A 23,801-nucleotide genomic window follows, 5' to 3' on the forward strand; every position below is an offset into this window, starting at 1 on the left:
CTTTGCCTTCGTATCTTCATGGCACCCACTTAAGCGAAAGTTTTTAAGTCGCCTGTGCCTGAAATTGATTTTTGTCGTCGACACGTGAACCTTAAAGCATCAAACTAGCAAGTCACAAGCGCACACGTTACATAAGTTAGCACAGCAATAAAAACAACAAAAAAGTTTAAGGGAAGGAAAAAAGATGGAAAATTAGAATACGCGAAATTCAAAAGCGAACGAAAACTTTGCAAATGGCAACCTTGTAACTTGCAACACGTCAACGTGCCACACGGTTACGCCGACAACCGACAGCCAAGAAGTCAAAAATGCGCTGTAAGGACATTGACGAGTAAACGAGCAAAATGGCGAACATCGAAAATGCAGTAAAGAAGAAAAAGAAGAAGAAAAAAAACAATGTAAACGAAAAACAATTTGAAGGCGTTGACGAAAAGATGCGCAGCAAATCGCTTGCAACATTCTAACAGCACGCAAAGCGCGCACGAAATTAAGGCACGTCGCATGCGGCATGCGGCGCTGTGAGGAATGGCAAGTAGTGCGCCAATTTATTGAAGAGAAAATCGAGGTGCAGACAATAAGAAAAAAGCGATGAGCATAAACATGCAACATCAAAGGGGTGAGGTAAAAGAAATGCGTTCAAAAGTAAAATATTTTTTTTTTTTCATTTTCAAAAACTAAAGAAAACTAGTTTCAAAAGGTTGCGCGCACAATGAAAATTACGTAGACAACAATGATTTTAAAGTAAATTTGCTAAATCATTACACGCTGCTGCCTAGCATTGCCTCACACACACACCGCTAACTCATTGCTAACAACGGTAATTCGAGAAAATTACTTGCGAGAAAAAAAACAGTGCGCACTGTTTAAAGAAAACGCTCGCGAAAGAAAAGTTTTGGCAAAGTTGTGCAAACGTGACGTCTTAAAGCGAAGCAGACGTGTTGGCCAAAAGAGAAATGCAACTGCAAAAGCAAGCAGCAAAGTAGTTAAGCAGTAATAGTAGTGTACGCTGATGAAGCGCTGGCGCTTTGCTTACCTTTTACTTTGTTTGAGTTTGAGTTACAAAGCGTCTTAGTTGCTAATGACCAGCAAACTTTTTCAACTTCCGCCGTTCCGCGTTCTTTTTTTTCTGCAACTTGCAATACTTTCTTAATTAATACTTATGACAGTTAGTTGTAGGTGTGCGTGTGTGCGTACACTTGATTAATTTAATTCAAAAACAAATTTAAGTAATTGAAAAACTAAATTTTTTAAATAAAACATGCATTTTAAACAATAATTTTGAATATTATTGATTTAGTTACGTATACGCCATGGAATTATCATAGATAATGCAGCGTGAAAATGTTTGAAATCGGATTATAACCACGCCTACCTCCTATACAAAGGTTATGTTGAAAACTACTAACAGTGCTTTAATTCAGCACCGAAAAACATTAGTAATCCTAAATGGTAATAATGGTACAGAAGTACTGCACTCAGTTAAGTATAAAATATTTAAAATAGTCGTTTTCTTGGCATCCCAATAGTATAGTTTGTTTTCGGTTAAATACTACACCTACTTTCCTTATAACACAATTTTGCCCGTCTAAAAAATCAAAAGAATCAGATCATAACTTTTCAAGACCCCAGATATCGAACCTGAGGAGCTCAGTGCTTGTGGCTAATTTTTATCGATATCGATGATAAATCCCTCAGATAAATTATATATAAAAATATATAAATTTAAAGAAGATGTATTCCTTCCTTCTAGTGTGCATCTGTACCAAAAATGGGCAACATCAGGTTAATACTTACTCTAACCCCCCTTTTTATCCCTCATATACGGATTTTCAATCTTCCGGTGTACTTTATGCCGCATATATAGGTTATTATGTGCGATATTATTAAGTGGATGTATAATCTTGGATATACACAACGTAGCTTAGTGACAAAGATAGTTGTAATCAGTCCTAGAATACTTCAGCCTCATATCCTATATATAAAGATTTTTGTCATTCTACCGGACTTTATGCCGAATATACGGAACGAACTGTGTGTTATCTTAATAATTTTCAATAAAAAAATTGCGAGAGTATAAAATATTCGGTTACACTCGAACTTAACCCTTCCTTAGTTATTGTCAAATCAGATCATCAGCTGTGAAACTATTTCGTATTATTTTCTGTGTGCTATCAATGTACCTGTTCGTTTCATCAGATTTTTTAAAATACTAGGTTAAGGCCTCCTAAAATATATTATCTTCTTAAAAATAGTATATCTTATCCTATTGGATTTTGTGATTTTCAATTATTTTATTGTTTTTCACTGTTATTGTCATTTTACTATTTCTAAACTTCCCACAGTTATCTTAATCCGCATATGGTCTATTCATAAAACACTTATTGCTTTACATATACTACCTTACCAAGCACTGGTCGATTAAATCGATTATATCGCTTTATATCGATCTTCGACATTTGTGTCAACATTAACCCAACAAAATATTTGTTGAGATCATCTGACTGACAACTGAAAATGTCTCTTTTTGAGCCGAATTCTCGACAATTGCGGGAAATTTTTTTCTTTCTTTTCTTTTTTAATTCAAACTGAAATAAAAGAAACCTTAAAGAGTCTTGGTTTTACAAACTTACGAGAAATCGCTGTAAGAGCTAAAAACTATCCCAAAAATCTACTTTGAGAAGCGTGTCGACTTTAGGAAGAATGGCTGGCATAAGGCATATTTGAAGGCGACAACATTAATGTAGACGGATAAATACGTTTTTTTCTGTTCAAAAAACGAAACAGACTTTTCGCAGAGACTTAACAAAAGCTTTCATCCCATAGCTAAGACACAAACCAATCATGACTAAAAAGTTCAACACTGATTACTGTAGATTTCTTTCATTTAAAAAATTTTTAAAGTTTTTGCCCAAATCAAAATCACAAAAAAATCATTACAACTAAAAGTCACTCTATATTTCCGTAGAGAATCATAATAGAACATTCTAAGCTCCTAGCAATGACACACAACACATTTAACATTAATAAATATATAAGTAAATCAACATCTGGATTAAATATTTAATTTACTTTGTATCCACGACTCTCTAATCCAACGCCACTTATTATATTCTGATGTAGAGTTGACTTTTCATATATTTAAATAATCATATTAAGAATTGACACACGAGCCCTACCACATGTCAGTCAGAGCAGTCCTCCAATGTTACAATTTTAATATTGGGTATAAGGTTCAACAAACTAAGTACAGTGGAACTTCTCTAACTCGAATCACCTTAATCCACAAAAAACCTTCGAGTTAGAAAGACTTCGAGTTATAAAAATTTTCAATAAAACATGCAATTTAAAAAAAAAACTGTAGAATATAGACTTAAACACAATTTTAATTATTTATTTCGCATAAAGTTTTATAAACATTCGTTAAAACATGTATTATGTCATTTCGTTTGTTGCACTTTCCTATTGTTTGGCTCTCGACGTCTGTATCTCATGCTTTTGTTACATGATTTATGAAATCCATTATAGTAATATCATATTTTTTATTCTCCTCCATACGATATAGAAAGACTCCTTCAAAATTGTGCCTCGATAGTAAAATTTTAAATTTTGTATCTTGTCCTGGTCGAAATGTTCGATTTATGGAAGGAAATTTGTATGAAATTTGAATTGTATTTCCATTTCAAGAGTTCGAGTTATGGAGAACTTCGAGTTAAGGAAGTTTGAGTTATGGAAGGAAATTTGTATGAGATTTGATTTCTATATGTTATAGAAGTTCAAGTTGTGGAAGTTCCACTGTATGCATGTTCGCAAAATAAATATAAATTTAAATAATATATTTTTAAAACACTATCACAGCTCCTTGAGCTAAGCAAATTGAGCACAATTTTATATAAGTCTTATTTAAAGTAGGTTTACTGTATCAGGGTTGCATTTGCTATTGAGAGAGTTACTCAGAAGAAAATAAAAGGAAAAAAAAACTATTTTCAGCATCTTTATTAAAAATGAAACTGAAATTGAATGTTCAAATAAAAGAGTCATTGCGAAACTCATATGCCATCAGTGTCGAAATTGCTTCGATCACACCACAAACACACCGAATAACTCCAAAACTATTCAATCATTTGCACTAGCATGCAGCAAGTCATAATTTCCACAAAATTTATGTATTCAAACTAAGCGCAAATAGTTTTCGCCATTTTGTGTTATTTCATCATGAATTTTCACATTGCATTTTCACATACGCTTCGCACATTTGAATGCTTCGCAAATGAAAAATGATGATGCAGGATGCATTATCAAAGTGCAGGAAACACTCAACGAGCGAAGTTGTTGTTGTTGTTGCAACTGTTGGTACTGTTGCTTTCGGCATGCCAGTCAACGTTGTGAGAGTAGAGGAAGTGGCAATGTGATTGCGTGTGTAGACGGAAATGTTCGCCGTCAGCGACAGGATATGTTTTGAAGCATTTCAGTTTGTTTTCCGTATTTTTGTTTTTTTTTTTTGTTGTTTCTTTCATCAGAAATTTGTTTGCTGCGTGTTGTTGTTTTTAGTGTGTAATTTTTGGTTGATTGAACAGTTTTGAAAACACGGATGATTTGGTCTGGTTGACTGACTGAAACGTTGTGCTTTTGGTATTTTTCAAGTGGAATGAATTGGGATGACAAATATTTGTTGTTACATATTTTTTTCTCATTAGAAAGGAAGTTTATCCACTATTTAATGATTACCACAGAAAACATTTTCATTAAGTTGTGTGATTCAGAAAATTTCATTATATTAAGTTCGGTTTTTAGTAAAAATTTATTAAGTAAATATTAAAAAAGTTTAGAAAAAATTGTATCCACCTTTAAAGCGTTATTAGACAGGAGCTAATTGATCAATTAATTATTTAATTGATTAAATAAAATCTACATTTATTTTTAATTGAATTTCAATCGACTTGAAAATCAAATGCAACTCTGCGACAAAGACGTTCAATATACGTTCATTGTCTGTGATTGGCTGAATTTTTTGATAAAAAGAAGCTACGGTAGATGTCGCTGCTAAAAATATTAATCAGCTGATGAAACTTACCAACTTCTCATGAAAAGCAAAAACAAAAATGTATAATAGCTGATCGGTTATTGAATAGCCGGCAGTATAAAAGACAAAATCGGGTTTCTCAATAAAAATTTTAATTGATCAATTACAAATCGATATCTCAAATAGTTTTTTAGTTATAGCAATTTAAAGAGCAGCCGCTCGACAGCTAGGGAGTCTCATTAGCTACGAGACGTACCTGAGGTATTGTTCAGAGTCTACTGTACTGAGAAAAGCTTCTTCAGTTGAACAAGCCCTTTTCGAAGAAGAGGAAGATTAATTATATGGCTCTGGAATAGCAGATTAGCTATAAGTATGATTTTAAACCACTTATAACAGTGAAAACGATCATTTTATCTTTAAAATCGTTTTTATCGAAACAGCATTTTCCGAATTTGCTGCAGTGATTACTCAAAAACAAATGATCCGATCACTATCGAATTTTTTTACATGTTCTATATATAGTTCTACGATTCTATCCTATCGATTTTTGATCTGATAAAAAATCGAATTTGGCAGGCCAAAAACGACCAAAATTTTGGGTAAAATTGGACTATTTTTTTTAAAACGCCGCCAATTTTTGATTTTTTTTTTATCGTAGGTCATTATACTGACAATATTATCTAGTTTAACTAGATTTTTTTTAGATTTCATCCACGGAGAAGGTCGGAATAACTGCAGCAGTGAAGGACCTTTTATTCGCGCCGTTGGAGATCGACTATAACTTAAAAAATATTTAATTTTTTTCTTCAAAAATTTCACTGTATATTCTTGAAACATATATAAATATATTCTTAAAATTTTAAAATAATTAATAAAGAATTTTTTTTTTTAATAAAAATTTCCAAAAATCACCTTTTCTTAGGTCATTACACTAGGTGTGCCCCTTAATTTGGCTATCTAAAAACGCTATTATGTATATAATTTGGTAAATTCGAGAGGGGTAGCATTAAAATATAAAAGCAAAAATTTTTCCAGTATTATGATATATTCTCCAGATTAAATCAGAAGTACTCTTAGATTACTACCTTTTGATAGCTTTCTATTTTCAAAGTCTCTCTACTTTCGTATTCATTTGTACTTTTTCACTACTTAGATTCGGTTGAGCGCAGCTCTCTTATCAGAAAATGTACTGAGAATATGTGTTAGAAGATATGTTAACACAAGGGTGTAATCTTCAATTACTGACAGTCTGTTAAATTAATTATAATAACTTGTCCAATTCACTACTTTCTAACACAAAGCGAATCGAAGACAGCTTCATAAAAGTTCGGATTTTGTGCTCACAAAAATATTGGAGAAATCGAATTTTAAGTATCCATAAATAATATTTCGAATATTTCGCAAGGCTGTTCCCAATTAATAATGACATATTCCCAGAAAAGGTCTACAACTTTGCTTCCGCCGCTTTTTTGTAAAAATGGTTACAAATGTCGATGAGCCTCAGCCGCACTTTTCTTAGAATCAAAAAAAAAAAGCTAAATTTCCCGCAAATGTTGAGAATTCGGCTCAAAAAGTGATATGTTCAGTTGAGAATAAGTTTGGGATGCAAACAGATCTCTACAAATATTTTGTTGGGTTAATGTTAACACAAATGTCCAAGATCGAAATAAAACGATTTAATTGACTTAATCGACCAGTGCTTGACCCTAGAGACATTCCCGCAAATGGCGAGAATTCGGCTCAAAAAGTGACATTTTCAGTTTTGTCGAGCGTATTGTGTGAAAGGCTAAAGCCCACCGTCAACGAACTGATTGGACCTTATCTGTGTGGCTTTAGACCTGGAAAATCGACAACTGACCAGATATTCACAATGCGCCAAATCTTGGAAAAGACCCGAGAGAGAAGAATCGATACTCACCATCTTTTTATCGATTTTAAAGCTGCCTTCGATAGCACGAAAAGGAGCTGCCTTTATGCCGCGATGTCTGAATTTGGTATCCCTGCAAAACTAATACGGCTATGTAAGCTGACGTTGAGAACACCAAAAGCTCCGTCAGGATCGGGAAGGACCTCTCCGAGCCGTTCGATACCAAACGAGGGTTCAGACAGAGTGACTCACTATCGTGCGACTTCTTCAATCTATTGCTGGAAAAAATAATACGAGCTGCAGGACTAAATAGAGAGGGTACAATCTTCTACAAGAGTGTACAGCTCCTGGCGTATGCCGATGATATTGATATCATCGGAAGCAACAACCGCGCCGTTTGTTCTGCGTTTTCCAGACTAGATAAAAAAGCGAAGCGTATGGGTCTGGTGGAGAATGAGGACAAGACGAAATATCTCCTGTCATCAAACAAACAGTCAGCGCACTCGCGTCTTGGCTCCCACGTCACTGTTGACAGTCATAACTTTGAAGTTGTAGATAATTTCGTTTATCTGGGAACCAGCATTAACAACACCAACAATGTCAGCCTTGAAATCCAACGCAGAATCACTCTTGCCAACAGGTGCTACTTTGGACTGAATAGGCAATTGAAAAGTAAAGTCCTCTCTCGACGAACCAAAATCAAACTCTATAAGTCGCTCATTATTCCCGTCCTGATGTATGGCGCTGAAGCGTGGACGATGACAATATCCGATGAGACGACTCTTGGGGTTTTCGAAAGAAAGATTTTGCGTAAGATTTATGGTACTATTTACATTGGCAGCGGCGGATACCGTAGACGATGGAACGATGCTGTACGCGTTAAACGACGACATAGACATAGTTCAGCGAATAAAAAGACAGCAGTTACGCTGGCTAGGTCATGTTGTTCGAATGGACGAAGAAACTCCAGCTTTGAAAGTGTTCGATGCAGTGCCCGGTGGTGGAAGTCGCGGAAGAGGGAGATCTCCACTCCGGTGGAATGACCAAGTGCAAAGTGACCTGGCTTCACTTGGTGTTTCCAGTTGGCGCCAAAAAGCAAAAAAGAGGAATGAGTGGCGCGCTCTGGTGGATTCGGCTATAATCGCTTAAAGCGGTTCCTACGCCAAATATATATATAATGTTGACACAAATGTCCAAGATCGATATAAAAAAAGAAATCGATTTAATCGACCAGTGCTTAACCCTATCTGGAAAAGTTACTCAGACGAAACAAATTCTATCAAATGATCTATTGCTTCCTAGGCTTTCCCAAAACTTTCATAATTTGTAGTTTTGAAGAGGATTATTTTGGGACACCAAAGCAGAACTGAGCAGTAGAGACATACACAAGACTGTATACGATTGCATCAAAAGCTTAATTTCTAGCACCGAAAGTGTAAAAGAGCGCTTTTCTGAAGCTTTTTGAAATCCGAGTGAGAGAAAGTAGTATTTTATCAAAATTTCGCTCTTATAGATTTCACTTTCAAATATTAATTTGATATGCCACATCACTGGCCTCCACCAGCTTCTAAACACACAATAAAAAGAACATCATATTAACTGTTAGCCCCGAGTTATATATATTTTCACAACTATTTACCAAATATGAATGCTACAAATGCAAATCAAAACAAAATTAATTAAAATATTCCAAGCAAAGAACTACAAAATCACAAAATGCAATATGACAACAAACAAATAAGCCAAATATTTGTGTAATAGAGACAACTTTAGATAACTGTATATATATGTATCTATATAGATTTATGTATGTATACAAACAAAATTTGCATTTGATACCATGAAACTGCTACGAAAACTATAAGCTGCCTGTATAAATCAGGATTTGATGAAATTAATTTATACACACAAATATACAGATAAGTTTACATATATACAAAAATACACAATAAGTCATCATATACTTATATACATATATACCAATATGTACATACATCTATGTCTTCATATAAAGCCTCTTGTCAGTCGAAAGTTTATTTCAAGTGCGATTTATATAATAAAATCTGCAACTTGCAACACACACCTACTTACAACATAGATATGTATGCAGATTGTACAGCTCATTATTTCGCACTCAATGTCAGTCGCGCTCAAGACACGCTGATCCGCACTTGGCGAAAGGATGAAGTTGCCGTCCTTGGCAACTTGAAAGCGTGCAGCTGCAGTAGCAGCGGTGTCGGCGCTTACATAACGCTTGCCAAGTATAATGACAGTTCAATGGGAATTGGTTGGCTGGTTGGTTGAGCAACGCAGAGGCGTTGAAATAATACTTAAATAGACAGCTGCATGCTATAATACACACTCACACATACACCGAAGTGTATGCGGTGTGTTTGTAGGTTATATTACGCTCAGTTGCTCAAAATGCATATCATATTGGTAATAATATTATCATCGTACTTGCTATTGTTATTTCAACTTAAAACTTTATTGTTTTCATTGTGGTTATTATTGTTGTTGTTATTGTGGTTGTTGCATGCAGTGCTTGTAAAATCTGCTGAGTATTTGCATAAAATTAAACTGAGCGTAAAAATAAATAAGCGCCGCAGCAAAGGCAGAACTTTATGCGTGTAAATGCAAATTGATAAATGCAAGTTTATTATATATATATATATATATATATACATTTATATATACGTACATATATGTATGTATGTATTTCAGCATTTAATATGCGTGGACATATTTGTAAATATGCAGCTGGCATTTTTTTTTTAATCTCACATGCGCACTGTAAATATACATATGTAAGTATGTGAGTATGGATGAGTGCAAAAGTGATTTTATGTTAATTCAAGTACAGTATGTGCAAAAAATATGTAGAACACTAAAATTAATAATTTACTTGCACTAGAGAATAATTATTCTATTACTCTGTACAAAACCTGGCTGGGCAGTAGAGCAAACAGAGATTCAACAAGTAAGAAAGGGCTAAGTTCGGGTGTAACCGAACATTTTATACTCTCGCAATTTATTTATTTAACTTTATTTATATTATATAATACACAATTTGACCCACATATTCGTCATATATATTGTATAAGGTCCATTGAAAGTTGGAAACCATAATGTTAGGTTAGAAGCACCGAGGTCATCGTGTTCGATATATGGGGTTTTAAAAACCTATGGTCCGATTTCGGTGATTTTTAGAATGGGGCTGCCATACTGTTAACATAGTATTTGTGCAAAGTTCTTCACCGATATCCTCACTAGTACTTACTTTATATATTGTAAAGTAAACGATTCAGATTGTCTTCAAAGTTCTGGTATATAGGAAGTAGGCGTCGTTGTGAAGCGATTTGGCCTATTTTCACAACATATTATTGGGATGTAAGGAAACTATTACAAACCAAGTTTCATTGAAATCGGTAGAGTAGTTCCTGAGATATGGTTTTTGACCCATAAGTGGGCGACGCCACACCCATTTTCCATTTTGTAAAAAAATCTGAGTGCAGCTTCTATCCGCCATTTCTTATGTGAAATTTAGTATTTCTGACGTTTTTTGTTAGTGAGTTAACCCACTTTTAGTAATTTTCAACCTAACTTTTGTATGGGAGGTGGGCGTGGTTATGATCCGATTTCTTTCATTTTTGGACTGTATTAGGAAATGGCTAACAAAAACGACTGCAGAAAGTTTGGTTTATATAGCTATATTTTTTTGCAAGATATGTATAAAAAACTTAGTAGGGGGCGGGGCCACGCCCACTTCCCCAAAAAAATTACATCCAAATATGCGCCTTCATAGTGCGATCCTTCATACCAAATTTTATTTCCATAGCTTTATTTATGGTTTAGTTATAGCACTTTATGTGTTTTCGGTTTTCGCCATTTTGTGGGCGTGGCAGTGGTCCGATTTTGCTCATTTTCGAAAGCAACCTTCCTATGGTGCCAAGAAATAAGTGTGCCAAGTTTCATCAAGACAACTTAATTTTTACTCAAGTTACAGCTTGCACAGACGGACGGACGGACGGACAGACAGACATTCGGATTTGAACTTCACTCTTCACCCTGATCACTTTGGTATATATAATCCTATATCTAACTCGTTTAGTTTTGGGTGTTACAAACAACCGTTATGTGAACAAAACTATATTACTCTCTTTAGCAACTTTTGTTGCGAGAGTATAAAAATCCAGTTCTTGCAGTTCGCGCAGTTCTTAAGATACGATTTTCGATCTTCTTCTTCTTCTCGACTGGCGTAGAAACCGCTTACGCGGTTATAGCCGAGTCCACAACAGCGCGCCACGCATCTCTCCTTTGGCATTTTGGCGCCAATTGGTAATACCCAGTGAAGACAGGTCCTTCTCCACCTGGTGCTTCCATCGGAGTGGAGGCCTCCCTATTCCTCGGCTTCCACCAGCACTTTCGTCCATTCGAACAACATGACCTAGCCAGCGTAGCCGCTGTCTTTTTATCCGCTGGACTATGTCTATGTCATCATTCCATCTTCTGCGGTATTCGCCGTTGCCAATTTTTAAGGGACCATAAATCTTCGGCAAAACCTTTCTCTAGAAAACTCCTAGTGCCGTCTCATAGGACGGGAATGATGAGAGACTTGTAGAGTTTAGTTATTGTTCGTCGAGAGAGGACTTTACTTTGGATTTCAAGGCTGATATGAAAAGCTTTATTATCGGTGTTGATGCTGGTACCTAGGTATACGAAATTATCTACAACTTCAAAGTTATGACTGTCAACAGTGACGTGGGAGCCAAGACGCGAATGCGCTGACTGTTTGTTTGATGGCAGGAGATATTTCGTCTTGTCCTCGTTCACCACTAGACCCATTCGCTTCGCTTCCCTATCCAGGCGGGAAAAAGCAGAACTAACGGCGCGGTTGTTGCTTCCAATGATATCAATATCATCGGCATACGCCAGTATCTGTCTTACTCTTATAGAAAATTGTACCTTCTCTCTTTAGCTCTGCGGCTCGTACTAATTTTTCCAGCATCAGGTTAAGGAAGTCACACGATAGCGAGTCACCTTGTCTGAAACCTCGTTTGGTATCGAACGGCACGGAGAACGATTTTCGATCACATTACAACAAATCAAGGATAGAAGTAGTATAATATAGAAAACGAATGGAAAGGAAATTAATAAATTTCCAATTCAGTCAATTTTTGAAATAGAGTTGCCACTTAAACAAAAAGTTGTAAAATATTAAAAATAATAAGATATTAAAGGAAAAAATGTGTCGAAAAGAATTCTTCTAAGAGTATTTGGGAGGTCTTTAATATGGACTTATTTTAAATTAGAGTTGCCAGCTGTTCATAAAAACCATAAATATGTAAAATTAAAAAAAGAAGTTAAACGAAATTTGCTGAAATTAAGCAAAATATGATGCTAGTTATTAAATTTAATTTTTTTACAATTGTTTTTAATTTGTTTTTTTTTTCCTGAAAATCGTAAATATTTCTATGTACTATTTTGTTTAAATACCTTGTAGTATTCTATTTAATACAATTTAAAAAAAAATGAATTCTCATTCACTAAATAAAGAAAAAACGCTCTTATTAAAAATTGTTGCATATTTTCAGGGGCCATATCTGTTTGTTATTGTTTTCTTGACCTCAATTTAATTCGCATGAATATTTCATCTGAAGAGATCCTCAATGAAATTTTCCGACGAATAATTCTCTGGAACATCTTAACTCTCTAGCTCCTACCGAAATTTATTTTTTTGCCGATGTTTAGAAAACGAAGCTCAAACAGAACACTTCGTGAAAGAGCTATCGGTGCAGAAAGAACAAAAAAACATTCAGCATCAATTCTGTGCTATTTTTTCGACAAAGAGGTATTTAAAAGCTTTTCCTTAAAATACATAAACTAATTTCTATGTATTGTTTCACCCTTCTAGAAGCGACTCTCAGGTGTTTTTGTAATTTTTCAGCCTCTATAAAAGAGCCTCTCACAAAAGCTGCCGTACTGTAACAATTCGCCTAATTACATATACATATTTACACAAGTAAATCTTTACAACAACAACAACAATAAATACAAATAAGTGAAATAAATAAACTCATCGAAGCATATGTATGTGTATAAATATAAAAAATGCAGGCTTACTGTTTACACATACTTAACAAAAATTAAAGACAGACAACAATATTAAAAAACAACAACAATAACAATAAAAAATTGCAAATAATGCAGTTAAATAAGGGCAAGCACGCGTGCACACTAGACTGCGACAGCTGTATGTGTATACAGCAAGCATGCGTATGGGGCAATAAAAACTCACACAAGCACACAGTTAACTGTAAAAAGTCCACAAACGCATGCGTTGCAGTCGCCACAACACTTTGCAATAAAAGCCTGCAATTATGCGTAATCAACTTGACAGTGAGACTGTGGCGCCTGCAGCAATTGCTTGCACAACAACAACAACTACGATAATAATAATAAAACAAATTTTCAACTAACAACAATCATTGAAATAATAACAACAGTAACAATGGTAACAACAACAACAACACTCATATACATATATATATAGTTATATAAAAGTATGCTTACAACTGTAAGCCTCAAGTACAGCTGCCGCACAATCATGTCTCGTGCGCCGTGCTGGTCAATGGCTGCCATTGATTATGCCAATATGCACTCACACACACAGACACACACAAATACAGTTATATATATATATAACTGTATATATATATATATATATATATGTTTGTATGTCTATATATTTTATATATATTTAAATGCTATTTACACGTATGCTTGCCTGCCTTTATTATGCATAATTGTTAATTTAAATTTAACACAGCAAATGTGCGTAAATTTCTGCAAATAAATGTACAAACATACACACACACTGACTTTAGCACACAATTTTTATTTGGAAACTTCATTCGCACGGAAATTTCAGTCAATTCCGAAGTGAAATTTAATGGGATTTAAAATTTCTCAATCACTTCCGCTTCATACAATACGATTTTACCATTAAAATCGCCACAATTTACATATATTTGCATGCATAAATACATACATACATATATATTTACAAACACATATATATTTCTGTAATATACAACAAATTGCATTGCATATGTATGCATCTCAGTAATTGTTGTAAATATTCCGTTATTGTAATGTAGCGCCCGAGGATGTAGAATTCAGTAAACGCTGTCACTGCTGTCAGGAAAACGTATTTATATATGTATGTGTGCGTGTAAGCTTGTAACTACAGCTGTTTATTGGTTTCCTGCACTTGTCCAGTGTTCTTCAAATGCATACAGTTGCTAGTGTTTGTTTGTATTTACATATATAATGCGCTTGGCAACCCTGTCGGCATAGCTGATTGACAATTTTGTTAGAATAAATTATAATTCTATATCTCTTCTAAATTTTCGCAAGGTTTTTGTTTTGAAAATGTTTTTAATATTGCGCCTAGATTGAGGCAACATATTTCTTTATTTCAAAACACATATAACGGTAGTATAATGAGCCAATAGGTGGTGAACATATTTTAATCGATATAAAAATTTCGGTAATTGCATACCTTTAGGGGAAAATTAAAAAAAAAAAATCATGAAAAACCCCTAAGTACTTTCACGTTGAGACCAACTGATAAATTTTTAGTTAAAATTCTTACAATTAACTATCAGAAAAATAAAAATCCAGTAATTACTAAAACAATTTCGTACGATTACTAATGGAAAACTGATACGGCTATGTAAGTTGACGTTGAGCAATACCAAAAGCACCGTCATAATTGGGAAGGACCTCTCCGAGCCCTTCCATACCAAACGAAGTTACGGAAAAGGTGACTCACTCTCGTGTGACTTCTTAAACTTGATGCTTATACGAGCTGCAGAGCTAAATAGAGAAGGTACAATCTTCTATAAGAGTGTAAAGCTGTTGGCGTACGCCGATGATATTGATATCATCGGAAGCAACAATCGCGCCGTTTGTTCTGCTTTTTCCATAATAGATAAAGGAGCGAAGCGTATGGGTCTGGTGGTGAACGAGGACAAGACGAAATATCTCCTGTCATCAAACAAACAGTCAGCGCATTGGCGTCTTGGCTCCCACGTCACTGTTGACAGTCATAACTTCGAAGTCGAGGATAATTTCGTATACCTGGGAACCAGCATCAACAACTCCAACAATGTCAGCCTTGAAATCCAACGCAGAATCACTCTTGCCAACAGGTGCTACTATGGACTGAGTAGGCAATTGAAAAGTAAAGTCCTCTCTCGGCGAACCAAAATCAAACTTTACAAGTCGCTCATTATTCCCGTCCTGATGTATGGCGCCGAAGCGTGGACGATGACAACATCCGATGAGACGATTCTTGGGGTTTTCGAGAGAAATGTTTTGCGTAAGATTTATGGTCCTCTGAACATTGGCAACGGCGAATACCGCAGACGATGGAACGATGAGCTGTACGATTTATACGACGACATTGACATAGTTCAGCGAATAAAAAGACAGCGGCTACGCTGGCTAGGTCATGTTGTCCGAATGAACGGAAACACTCCAGCTCTGAAAGTGTTCGATGCAGTACCCGCCGGAGGAAGCCGAGGAAGGGGAAGGCCTCCACTCCGTTGGAGGGACCAGGTGGAGTGCGATCTGGTTACATTTGGAGTCTCCAACTGGCGCCGAACAGCGAAGGAAAGAGAGGAGTGGCGCGCTCTCATCGATTCGGCTATAACCGGCAAACGGTTCCACGCCATTTACATACATACATGGATTATTTTAGCTCAAAGCTTACACTAATTTAGCGCAAAAAAGTCCTGAATAATATATTCTTTTATACATGTGTTTCGCTCCAGGGTCCAAAACTCCCGGGGGGAAACCTCAACCAAATGACGGTGGACCCACAGACACATAACCGACATCCATTCGTAGATAAATAGACAGCATTTAGACTTTGATTTTCACCAGTCCCAAATATTGAGCGGTCACGGGCGCTTTAAAAACTCCCTGTACAAATTCCGTCATGGCAATAGTTCGTACTGTCCGATGTACACAGTGTCCTTCGTAGACTGTAAACATGTATAGTTTTCATTGCCCTCGATTTTCAAATATAAGGAATAAGCTGAGAACGCCCAAGAAGGTAGTCTAAGGAATGAAAATTTGACTGATCTTATGTGTCAGTCCTCCGATAAATGGAAAGCCGTTAGTGAAGCAGTAACTTTAATAATGACGTTTACAGCAGATTAGGGGTCTGTTATGACAGAGGATATATAAAATGTCTAGGCACTCCCACGAAATAGTACTTAATGCCGCTCCGCACTCCGGTTTTCGATGCTTCCTCCTACTAAAGCTTGATAACTTTTTTAAAAAAAAAAACGCATAAAATTTGCAAAATCTCATCGGTTCTTTATTTGAAACGTTAGATTGGTTCATGACATTTACTTTTTGAAGATAATTTCATTTAAATGTTGACCGCGGCTGCGTCTTAGGTGGTCCATTCGGAAAGTCCAATTTTGGGCAACTTTTTCGAGCATTTCGGCCGGAATAGCCCGAATTTCTTCGGAAATGTTGTCTTCCAAAGCTGGAATAGTTGCTGGCTTATTTCTTTAGAAGACTTTAGACTTGACGTAGCCCCACAAAAAATAGTCTAAAGGCGTTAAATCGCATGATCTTGGTGGCCAACTTACGGGTCCATTTCTTGAGATGAATTGTTCTCCGAAGTTTTCCCTCAAAATGGCCATAGAATCGCGAGCTGTGTGGCATGTAGCGCCATCTTGTTGAAACCACATGTCAACCAAGTTCAGTTCTTCCATTTTTGGCAACAAAAAGTTTGTTAGCATCGAACGATAGCGATCGCCATTCACCGTAACGTTGCGTCCAACAGCATCTTTGAAAAAATACGGTCCAATGATTCCACCAGCGTACAAACCACACCAAACAGTGCATTTTTCGGGATGCATGGGCAGTTCTTGAACGGCTTCTGGTTGCTCTTCACCCCAAATGCGGCAATTTTGCTTATTTACGTAGCCATTCAACCAGAAATGAGCCTCATCGCTGAACAAAATTTGTCGATAAAAAAGCGGATTTTCTGCCAACTTTTCTAGGGCCCATTCACTGAAAATTCGACGTTGTGGCAGATCGTTCGGCTTCAGTTCTTGCACGAGCTGTATTTTATACGGGTTTACACCAAGATCTTTGCGTAAAATCTTCCATGTGGTCGAATAACACAAACCCAATTGCTGCGAACGGCGACGAATCGACATTTCACGGTCTTCAGCCACACTCTCAGAAACAGACGCAATATTCTCTTCTGTACGCACTGTACGCATTCGTGTGGTTGGTTTAATGTCCAATAAAGTAAACTGAGTGCGAAACTTGGTCACAATCGCATTAATTGTTTGCTCACTTGGTCGATTATGTAGACCATAAATCGGACGTAAAGCGCGAAACACATTTCGAACCGAACACTGATTTTGGTAATAAAATTCAATGATTTGCAAGCGTTGCTCGTTAGTAAGTCTATTCATGATGAAATGTCAAAGCATACTGAGCATCTTTCTCTTTGACACCATGTCTGAAATCCCACGTGATCTGTCAAATACTAATGCATGAAAATCCTAACCTCAAAAAAATCACCCGTTATAAAAAAAGGTTCAAAACTCCACACTTTTTTTCTTTTTTTTTTGATTTCCAAGATTTTTCGAATATGGAGATTTGATTAAGGGAAATATCGGTTATTATATAGTGACAATAACAGGTAGTATGTCTATATTTCCTTTAGTAAAATTATACATTTTTAATCTATTTAAAGATATATGAAAAAATGTCTATAAAAATAAGAGATCACTTATCGATGCTTTAAAAAGTAAAAGATTATACTCCTTGTTAAGGTTTTGTGATGCCCTAAAAATTATAATAGTTCTTCAGCAAAATATCAAATCGGTGCCTTTTTAATTTCCTACTGGCTAGTGTAAAATCATTTCATTATACCTTGGTCAAGTCAATGATGGCTGATTTGGTTGTATATCAGGTTGCTCGCATATGCCTTACAACATACATTTGTAAGTGTATATATATATGCACTAAAGCAATTTAATTTGTAGTTAATTATACTGAATTACGTAGTTACTGAAAGTCCTTTTCCGCTCACAAATACACACGCTTACACAAATTAGTTTTAAAATTATGTACAAATGTATGTGCGTGTGCGTTAGGTTTTATGTGACATCTAAATTGCTTTATATTTAATAAATAAATAAATACATTTCAAATGCAATTTACTCGCACATTTACGTGTTAATAATTTATTAAAAATTGTGCTATGAATTTCAAATGAAGTTAGTTACATAGAATTGTTTGAAAATAGTAATGCAAAAAAATATTTAGAAATTCAAAAACTGCTACTAAATATTTAAAATCATTTTTGAATTTAAATATTTCTCTTAAACTATTGTTGATTAAAATAATTTAATTTTTGATTAAATTAGACACGACACGTTTTAGTACGACTGAAATATTTTTAAAATTTACCTTATTGGTATGTGGATCACTTGGACTTCTAGGTCGAATAACTTGAGGCATTTTTTCGTATATCTAATATCTTTTGTCAAGTCTTTCAACATCTTGATTTATATTTCTAACCCTCAAGAGCAATTTAGAGACTCTCTATGTTCTCCATAATATTTTCTTAAGTAATAAACTTCTATCCTGCCTTCATTTTTATTTATACATAGATATGTTCATTTAATACAGTACCATCAATGACTATATTAACAAATACTCTCCGAGGTCATTAGCATCAGTCATTCTGAAATTACCTATACCAGTCAATGATGATAAGGTATGTAGAACAGTTATGTTCCCGGCTCAGATATAAAAATTGATTTTAATTAAAGTAGCTGAATATCCATGAATATCCAATGAAATTTGTCACTGATGTGTCGATGTGCCCAATAGAGCACATACATACATATATATAAAACCAAGTCAAGAGTAGAGATGCAAACGATGTTTCGATGTTTTTGAAACATCGATGTTTTCGTCAAAAAGCATCGATGTCTCGAATCTAAAAACATCGATCCATCGATGTAACTTGCAACGATGTTTTATGTCGATGTTATATAAAAATTGGACATCATACGTTCACACTTTTTCGGGTATTAACTCGAAACCCTCTATTTGGATACGCTTTATTACATTGGAATTCGATTTTTGTAAACTACGGAGAATTCGTTAAGGGAATGTGCGCTTGGACCTGCGGTTACTTTTATGATTTATTTATACAATTTAATTCTGGCGTAGGCTACTGCGTTAGATCAGAGATTCAAATTACTGAATTTTAAAGATGCTATGGTTAAAATAAATACTTTTTTTTGCTTCATAAAAAATTCAAAGAATCGCGCTGATACAACGGAATCTTCGGATGAATGTGAAATAGAATACTCGTTTGATATTTGGAACCTGAATAAACATTTGGTACACCAAAAGGTGAAATGTACGCTGTCAAATTTATCTACAATTACAGGTACGGAAGGTTGGTTGGAAAGTGTATCTCGGCTGTTACCCCTACCAATCAGAAGCCAATAGAGTTTGGGTTGACATGAATACTGTGTTTCAGTGCCGAGTAAAAGACCATTTTCTAAACCCAGGGCAACTATCACGCAGAAGTAAGATCGAAAAGAAATGACAGTGAAAAAACTTTCCATGTCGTTGTTTTGAAATGAAATTTTGAGAAAAACTTTAACAGACATATAATGCTAAGTGAAATAAAATCTATCAACTTAAGACGTACAACATTTAATTTATTTATACTTCTGCATCTGTATCCCTTAGCTTTTCACACTAAATTTAAAATAAGTTAAAAAAATTCAAAAAATACAGCGATGTATCGATGTTTTAATGGCCGATGTTTTTGATTTCGATGGGTTTTGAAGAAACATCGATACATCGAACCATCGATGTTTCATTTCACGATGTTTAGGAGCATTGTAGATCGATAACTTCAAGAAGGCGTACGAAAACGATTCAGTTCCTATTTTACCAATATCGATTACTCAAGAATTTTTAATTGGTAATAAGAGCTTAATCCAGAAAAATCAGCCTTTTTGGTACTATCGAACCATGATTCATACTACTTGAAGCTAACCTCAATAACACACATAATGATACTATATTAAGCTTTCATATATTTTCATGCATAACTTTAAAATATAGCCCAGCATATTTAGCTTTCCACGTCCACAATCCACTTTTCATAGCATAACCGACCACACCCGTCGACTCATATGATTTTAGAAGCAGTATTTGCTTGAAATTTGTTGCAGCATAAGACAAATGAGTTCTTTATTGTGTCATATAAATTTTAAGATTATTTTATATACACATGAAAATGTGTGAATTATATGTGAATTCAAGAGATGCGTAAGATAAGTCCCCACTCGTATGCGTATAGACATGTCGTGCTAAATTGTGCCCCAGTTGGACATTTTTCTAAAAGGAAAAGGCAAGAAGTACTTTAAATATGTCATCAAGACATATAGTACCAACGAAGGCCGCTTCTTCCGCAAGTTTCCATAAGACGGACGATCTAAGCTCGTGAGATGATCTATCATCAGATCGCTGCAAAAGTGCTTCATATTGTTCATTCGCTGTAATGAGAAACGAAGTGCGAACGAAGAGTTAATTCTTATATGTTTTCCCACGACAGTAGCTTCAGGCCCTTAAAACTTTCTGAATAAGGACTGTCAACTCAGTAACATGCCACAAATAATTTGGGATAGGTTTCCAGGGACTACAACAACAAACAACTTTTAAACAAACTCAAAATTTATTTTTGTTTTCTTTCCAGGCCCCTACTCCCACAAAATTTTATGTTCACCCGACTCGCACACATAGACATACAGATATCACAATATGTGGGAGTATGCAATAATAATGCGAGTGAAATCCAACATGTACCATGCCGCATGCAACATGTATGCACATCATAAATTTGTGGTTGCAACAAAGTGGCAAGAAATGCGTGCGTATGCGTTTTTATTGGCCAACCTATTATGCGGCAGACACAAAGTAGCGTCGGCGATGAAGCAACAGCAAACAATAGCAACACAACAGCAACAACAACAAAGATTTTAAAGCGAGTAAAACTCACAATAATAAACAAAAGTCGCAGACATGCAAGCGCTAGCGGCACGCACGCACGTGCAACATTGTGTTGCAAGTACGCGAACTAACGGAAATATTTAGAAGGGGAGTGTTAATGCAACATAGGTGAGTGGCAGCAACAACAACACTAGCATTATAGCTTATAAATATGTGTATTCAAGTGAAATTAGTTTGCATTGTTGCATTTGTGGCAAGCATGCGTTGCAACCGCTGCGCAGTTGTCAACATGTGGCACAAGCACGAGCGTGTGTCTGTTTGTAGACGATTTTATTGCTGCATAAGCGTAGTTAGTTTGTGCTATGTCTCAGCTTATGTTGCAACATGTGTTGCATGCACAAAATTTGGTGGCAACGAAACAATTGCTAATTACTTTATAACACACGCACAAATCACAAATGAGTATGCAACAACAACAACAACAACAGCAGTAACGCGAAATAAAATTGCAACAAAAGTAGCCACAATGCTGCTTTTATAATAGGAACAACAACTAGAAGACGTTAATGCAACACTTCTAATAGCACCATAACTTTCAACAACAACCAACAACTTTTGTTGCAACATGGCTTAGCTGCTGTTCGTGCTTGCAACCGCAATGCTTAATAACTTGCAACATTATGTTGCTTGTTAATTAATGCCACTGCTGTTGCCGCGCTGTGTGTTTGAATGAATTGTTGTTGTTTTGGTTTGTACATGTGTAGTGTTGTTGTAAGTTGAGTTCTTAAAGATTATGAAAAAATATTGAGAATAATCTTGAAAGAGTTTTGAGGATGCGAGTTTATAAATATCATAAGTACCTCTTTCTCGAGACCCCAGATATTCTCTTTCTAAGGTTTCACATTAAAATTCAGCGCAGAAGATTTCTGAAGTATTTCTCAACATTGGAAGAAATTCTAAATTTCTATCCTATCTACAAGTTCTCATGACTGTCTTCTCCTGGCTTTAAATCAGAGATCTCAGGACCTAGTCTTCAGGATATTAACAGCAATACCCAAAAAACAAGTTCTACATTACAGGATTTCATTCGGCCAAGCCCAGTTATTTTACCGATCTAACCCTATTTTGATCACGTCTCGGATATCGGGGTTTTCTTAACTACATAAGTGTATTCAATAGCAATAATGAAATACTAAGTTTTTCTCTTCGCGTCAATCAATTATCCAAAATCTTCGAAGAATCTTGGTAGTGGCTCACCAGACAATATGACTCCCCTAATAATAGTTCTCTAGCTCATTTCGATTTAGTTCTCACTCACTCTTCTCTCACATTTTTCTTCGGAGTCACCGATGACAATAATTTCGCTCTCTACAACAACATTCCTCACTTACCGTTCTCCATTCTGCAATTTGCGATTATCACGCACATCCCAACCGCCATTTGGACGCTGTATCGGCGCCGGTGTCGCATAATGCCATTGTCGATAGTATGAATCATAATTGCCTGCAGCACGTCCCTCACCCACGCTCTCCGCTTCATCGGCAACACTCTCCTCAGCAGCATTACTATCAACATTATCACCACCATAATAACCAGCTGTTGGTTGCTGCTCATAAGGATAACCATCAGCGTCCTCCTGTGACTCCTCCTCTTCATCGTCATCGTACACAGAACCAGGGCGCGCATAATAGGCATCCTGATAACCGCTAGGTGGCGCACCAAAATCATCTTGTCGCCGACCAAGCGCGGGCAATGTTTCAGCGTGTACAACTACTGGTTGTTGTTCTTCGTAGTAACCTTGTTTAACGGTGCTTTGGTTGTTGTTATTTTCATTCACTGTTGTTGTGTTGTTAACATCGCGTTTATTTTTATGTTGTTGTTGTTTTTGCTCTCTTATTGTTGTTGCCAGCAGCTTTTCGGCATCATTTTGTTGCTCTATATTGACGAGCAGAAATTTACTGTCTTTGTCAACATGCGCTGACTCTTGTTGATCGTTGGCGCTCATCAATATTCTCACCACTTTGGCATTAACTTCGTTTTCGTTGGCATTGGCAAGTTGCTCCGCGCTCGTTGTGTCCTGCAGCGCTTCGGTGAAAGCGAAGGCAGTCATGGAAAATACAAATACTAAGGCGAAGAGTGTGGGGCGACATTTGCCGGTGGGCTGTGTGTTGAACTTTGTGGTGTGTTGCAACATTTTTTTGAATTTGGATTCTTTTCGTACACTTTTCGTTGATTTTATGTCTTTTCAATTATTTTTATCTTTTCAGAATTTTTTTTTTTTTTTGGATTTCGATTTTTTTTTTTCAGAGTTATTTTTATTTTTTTAATAATTTTTTTTTCGAAATATTTCACGCGCACCTTAAATCACCACTTATGAGTGAGTGATTCTTAAGCTCGTTTTTTTCTTACACTCCAGCAACTGTCTAATACCGTTCAGTCTGAGTGCCGGTTTGCAACTGTTTTAAAATCTTGTGGCGAGCTTTGTTGCCTCCAGCAGCTGACAACTAGTGACAACACACATACATATAAACTGGCAGTTGCTACAAATACACCTGCAATCACGCACACCAGCTTATACTCAAAAGAAATCCGCCGGAGAATGCTTTAAAAAGGAATCTACGATAAATATTTAAATATTTCTTCGATTCTTTAATACTCAAAATATCTTCAGTATCTAGAACAACCATCACATGTCCGCCATGCTAAGGCAATTATCAATTACATTTCACTCACACTCACTTAGCAAAGCGGTATATAGACCCAGTAGTAATGCCGACGATCACTCGTCAGGTGCTAATTGCCATAGCTCGTGCTAGCCACAACAGCACC

The 23,801-nt window shown here is 35.9% G+C and overlaps 1 protein-coding gene across 1 annotated transcript in view; it reads right to left on the reverse strand.

Moving 5' to 3' along the window:
- The window catches only part of LOC105217594 (probable WRKY transcription factor protein 1), a 56,576-nt gene extending 33,142 nt beyond the window's left edge, over window positions 1–23,434 (reverse strand). The window contains exon 1 of the mRNA XM_011192665.3: window positions 22,364–23,434. Coding sequence (XP_011190967.2) covers window positions 22,364–23,166 — 803 coding nt within the window. The 5' untranslated portion in view covers window positions 23,167–23,434. The remainder of the gene's footprint in view (window positions 1–22,363) is intronic.
- Window positions 23,435–23,801: the final 367 nt, after the last annotated feature.

The sequence above is a fragment of the Zeugodacus cucurbitae genome, chromosome 3 (assembly GCF_028554725.1).
Source record: "Zeugodacus cucurbitae isolate PBARC_wt_2022May chromosome 3, idZeuCucr1.2, whole genome shotgun sequence".
NCBI lineage: Eukaryota > Metazoa > Arthropoda > Insecta > Diptera > Tephritidae > Zeugodacus > Zeugodacus cucurbitae.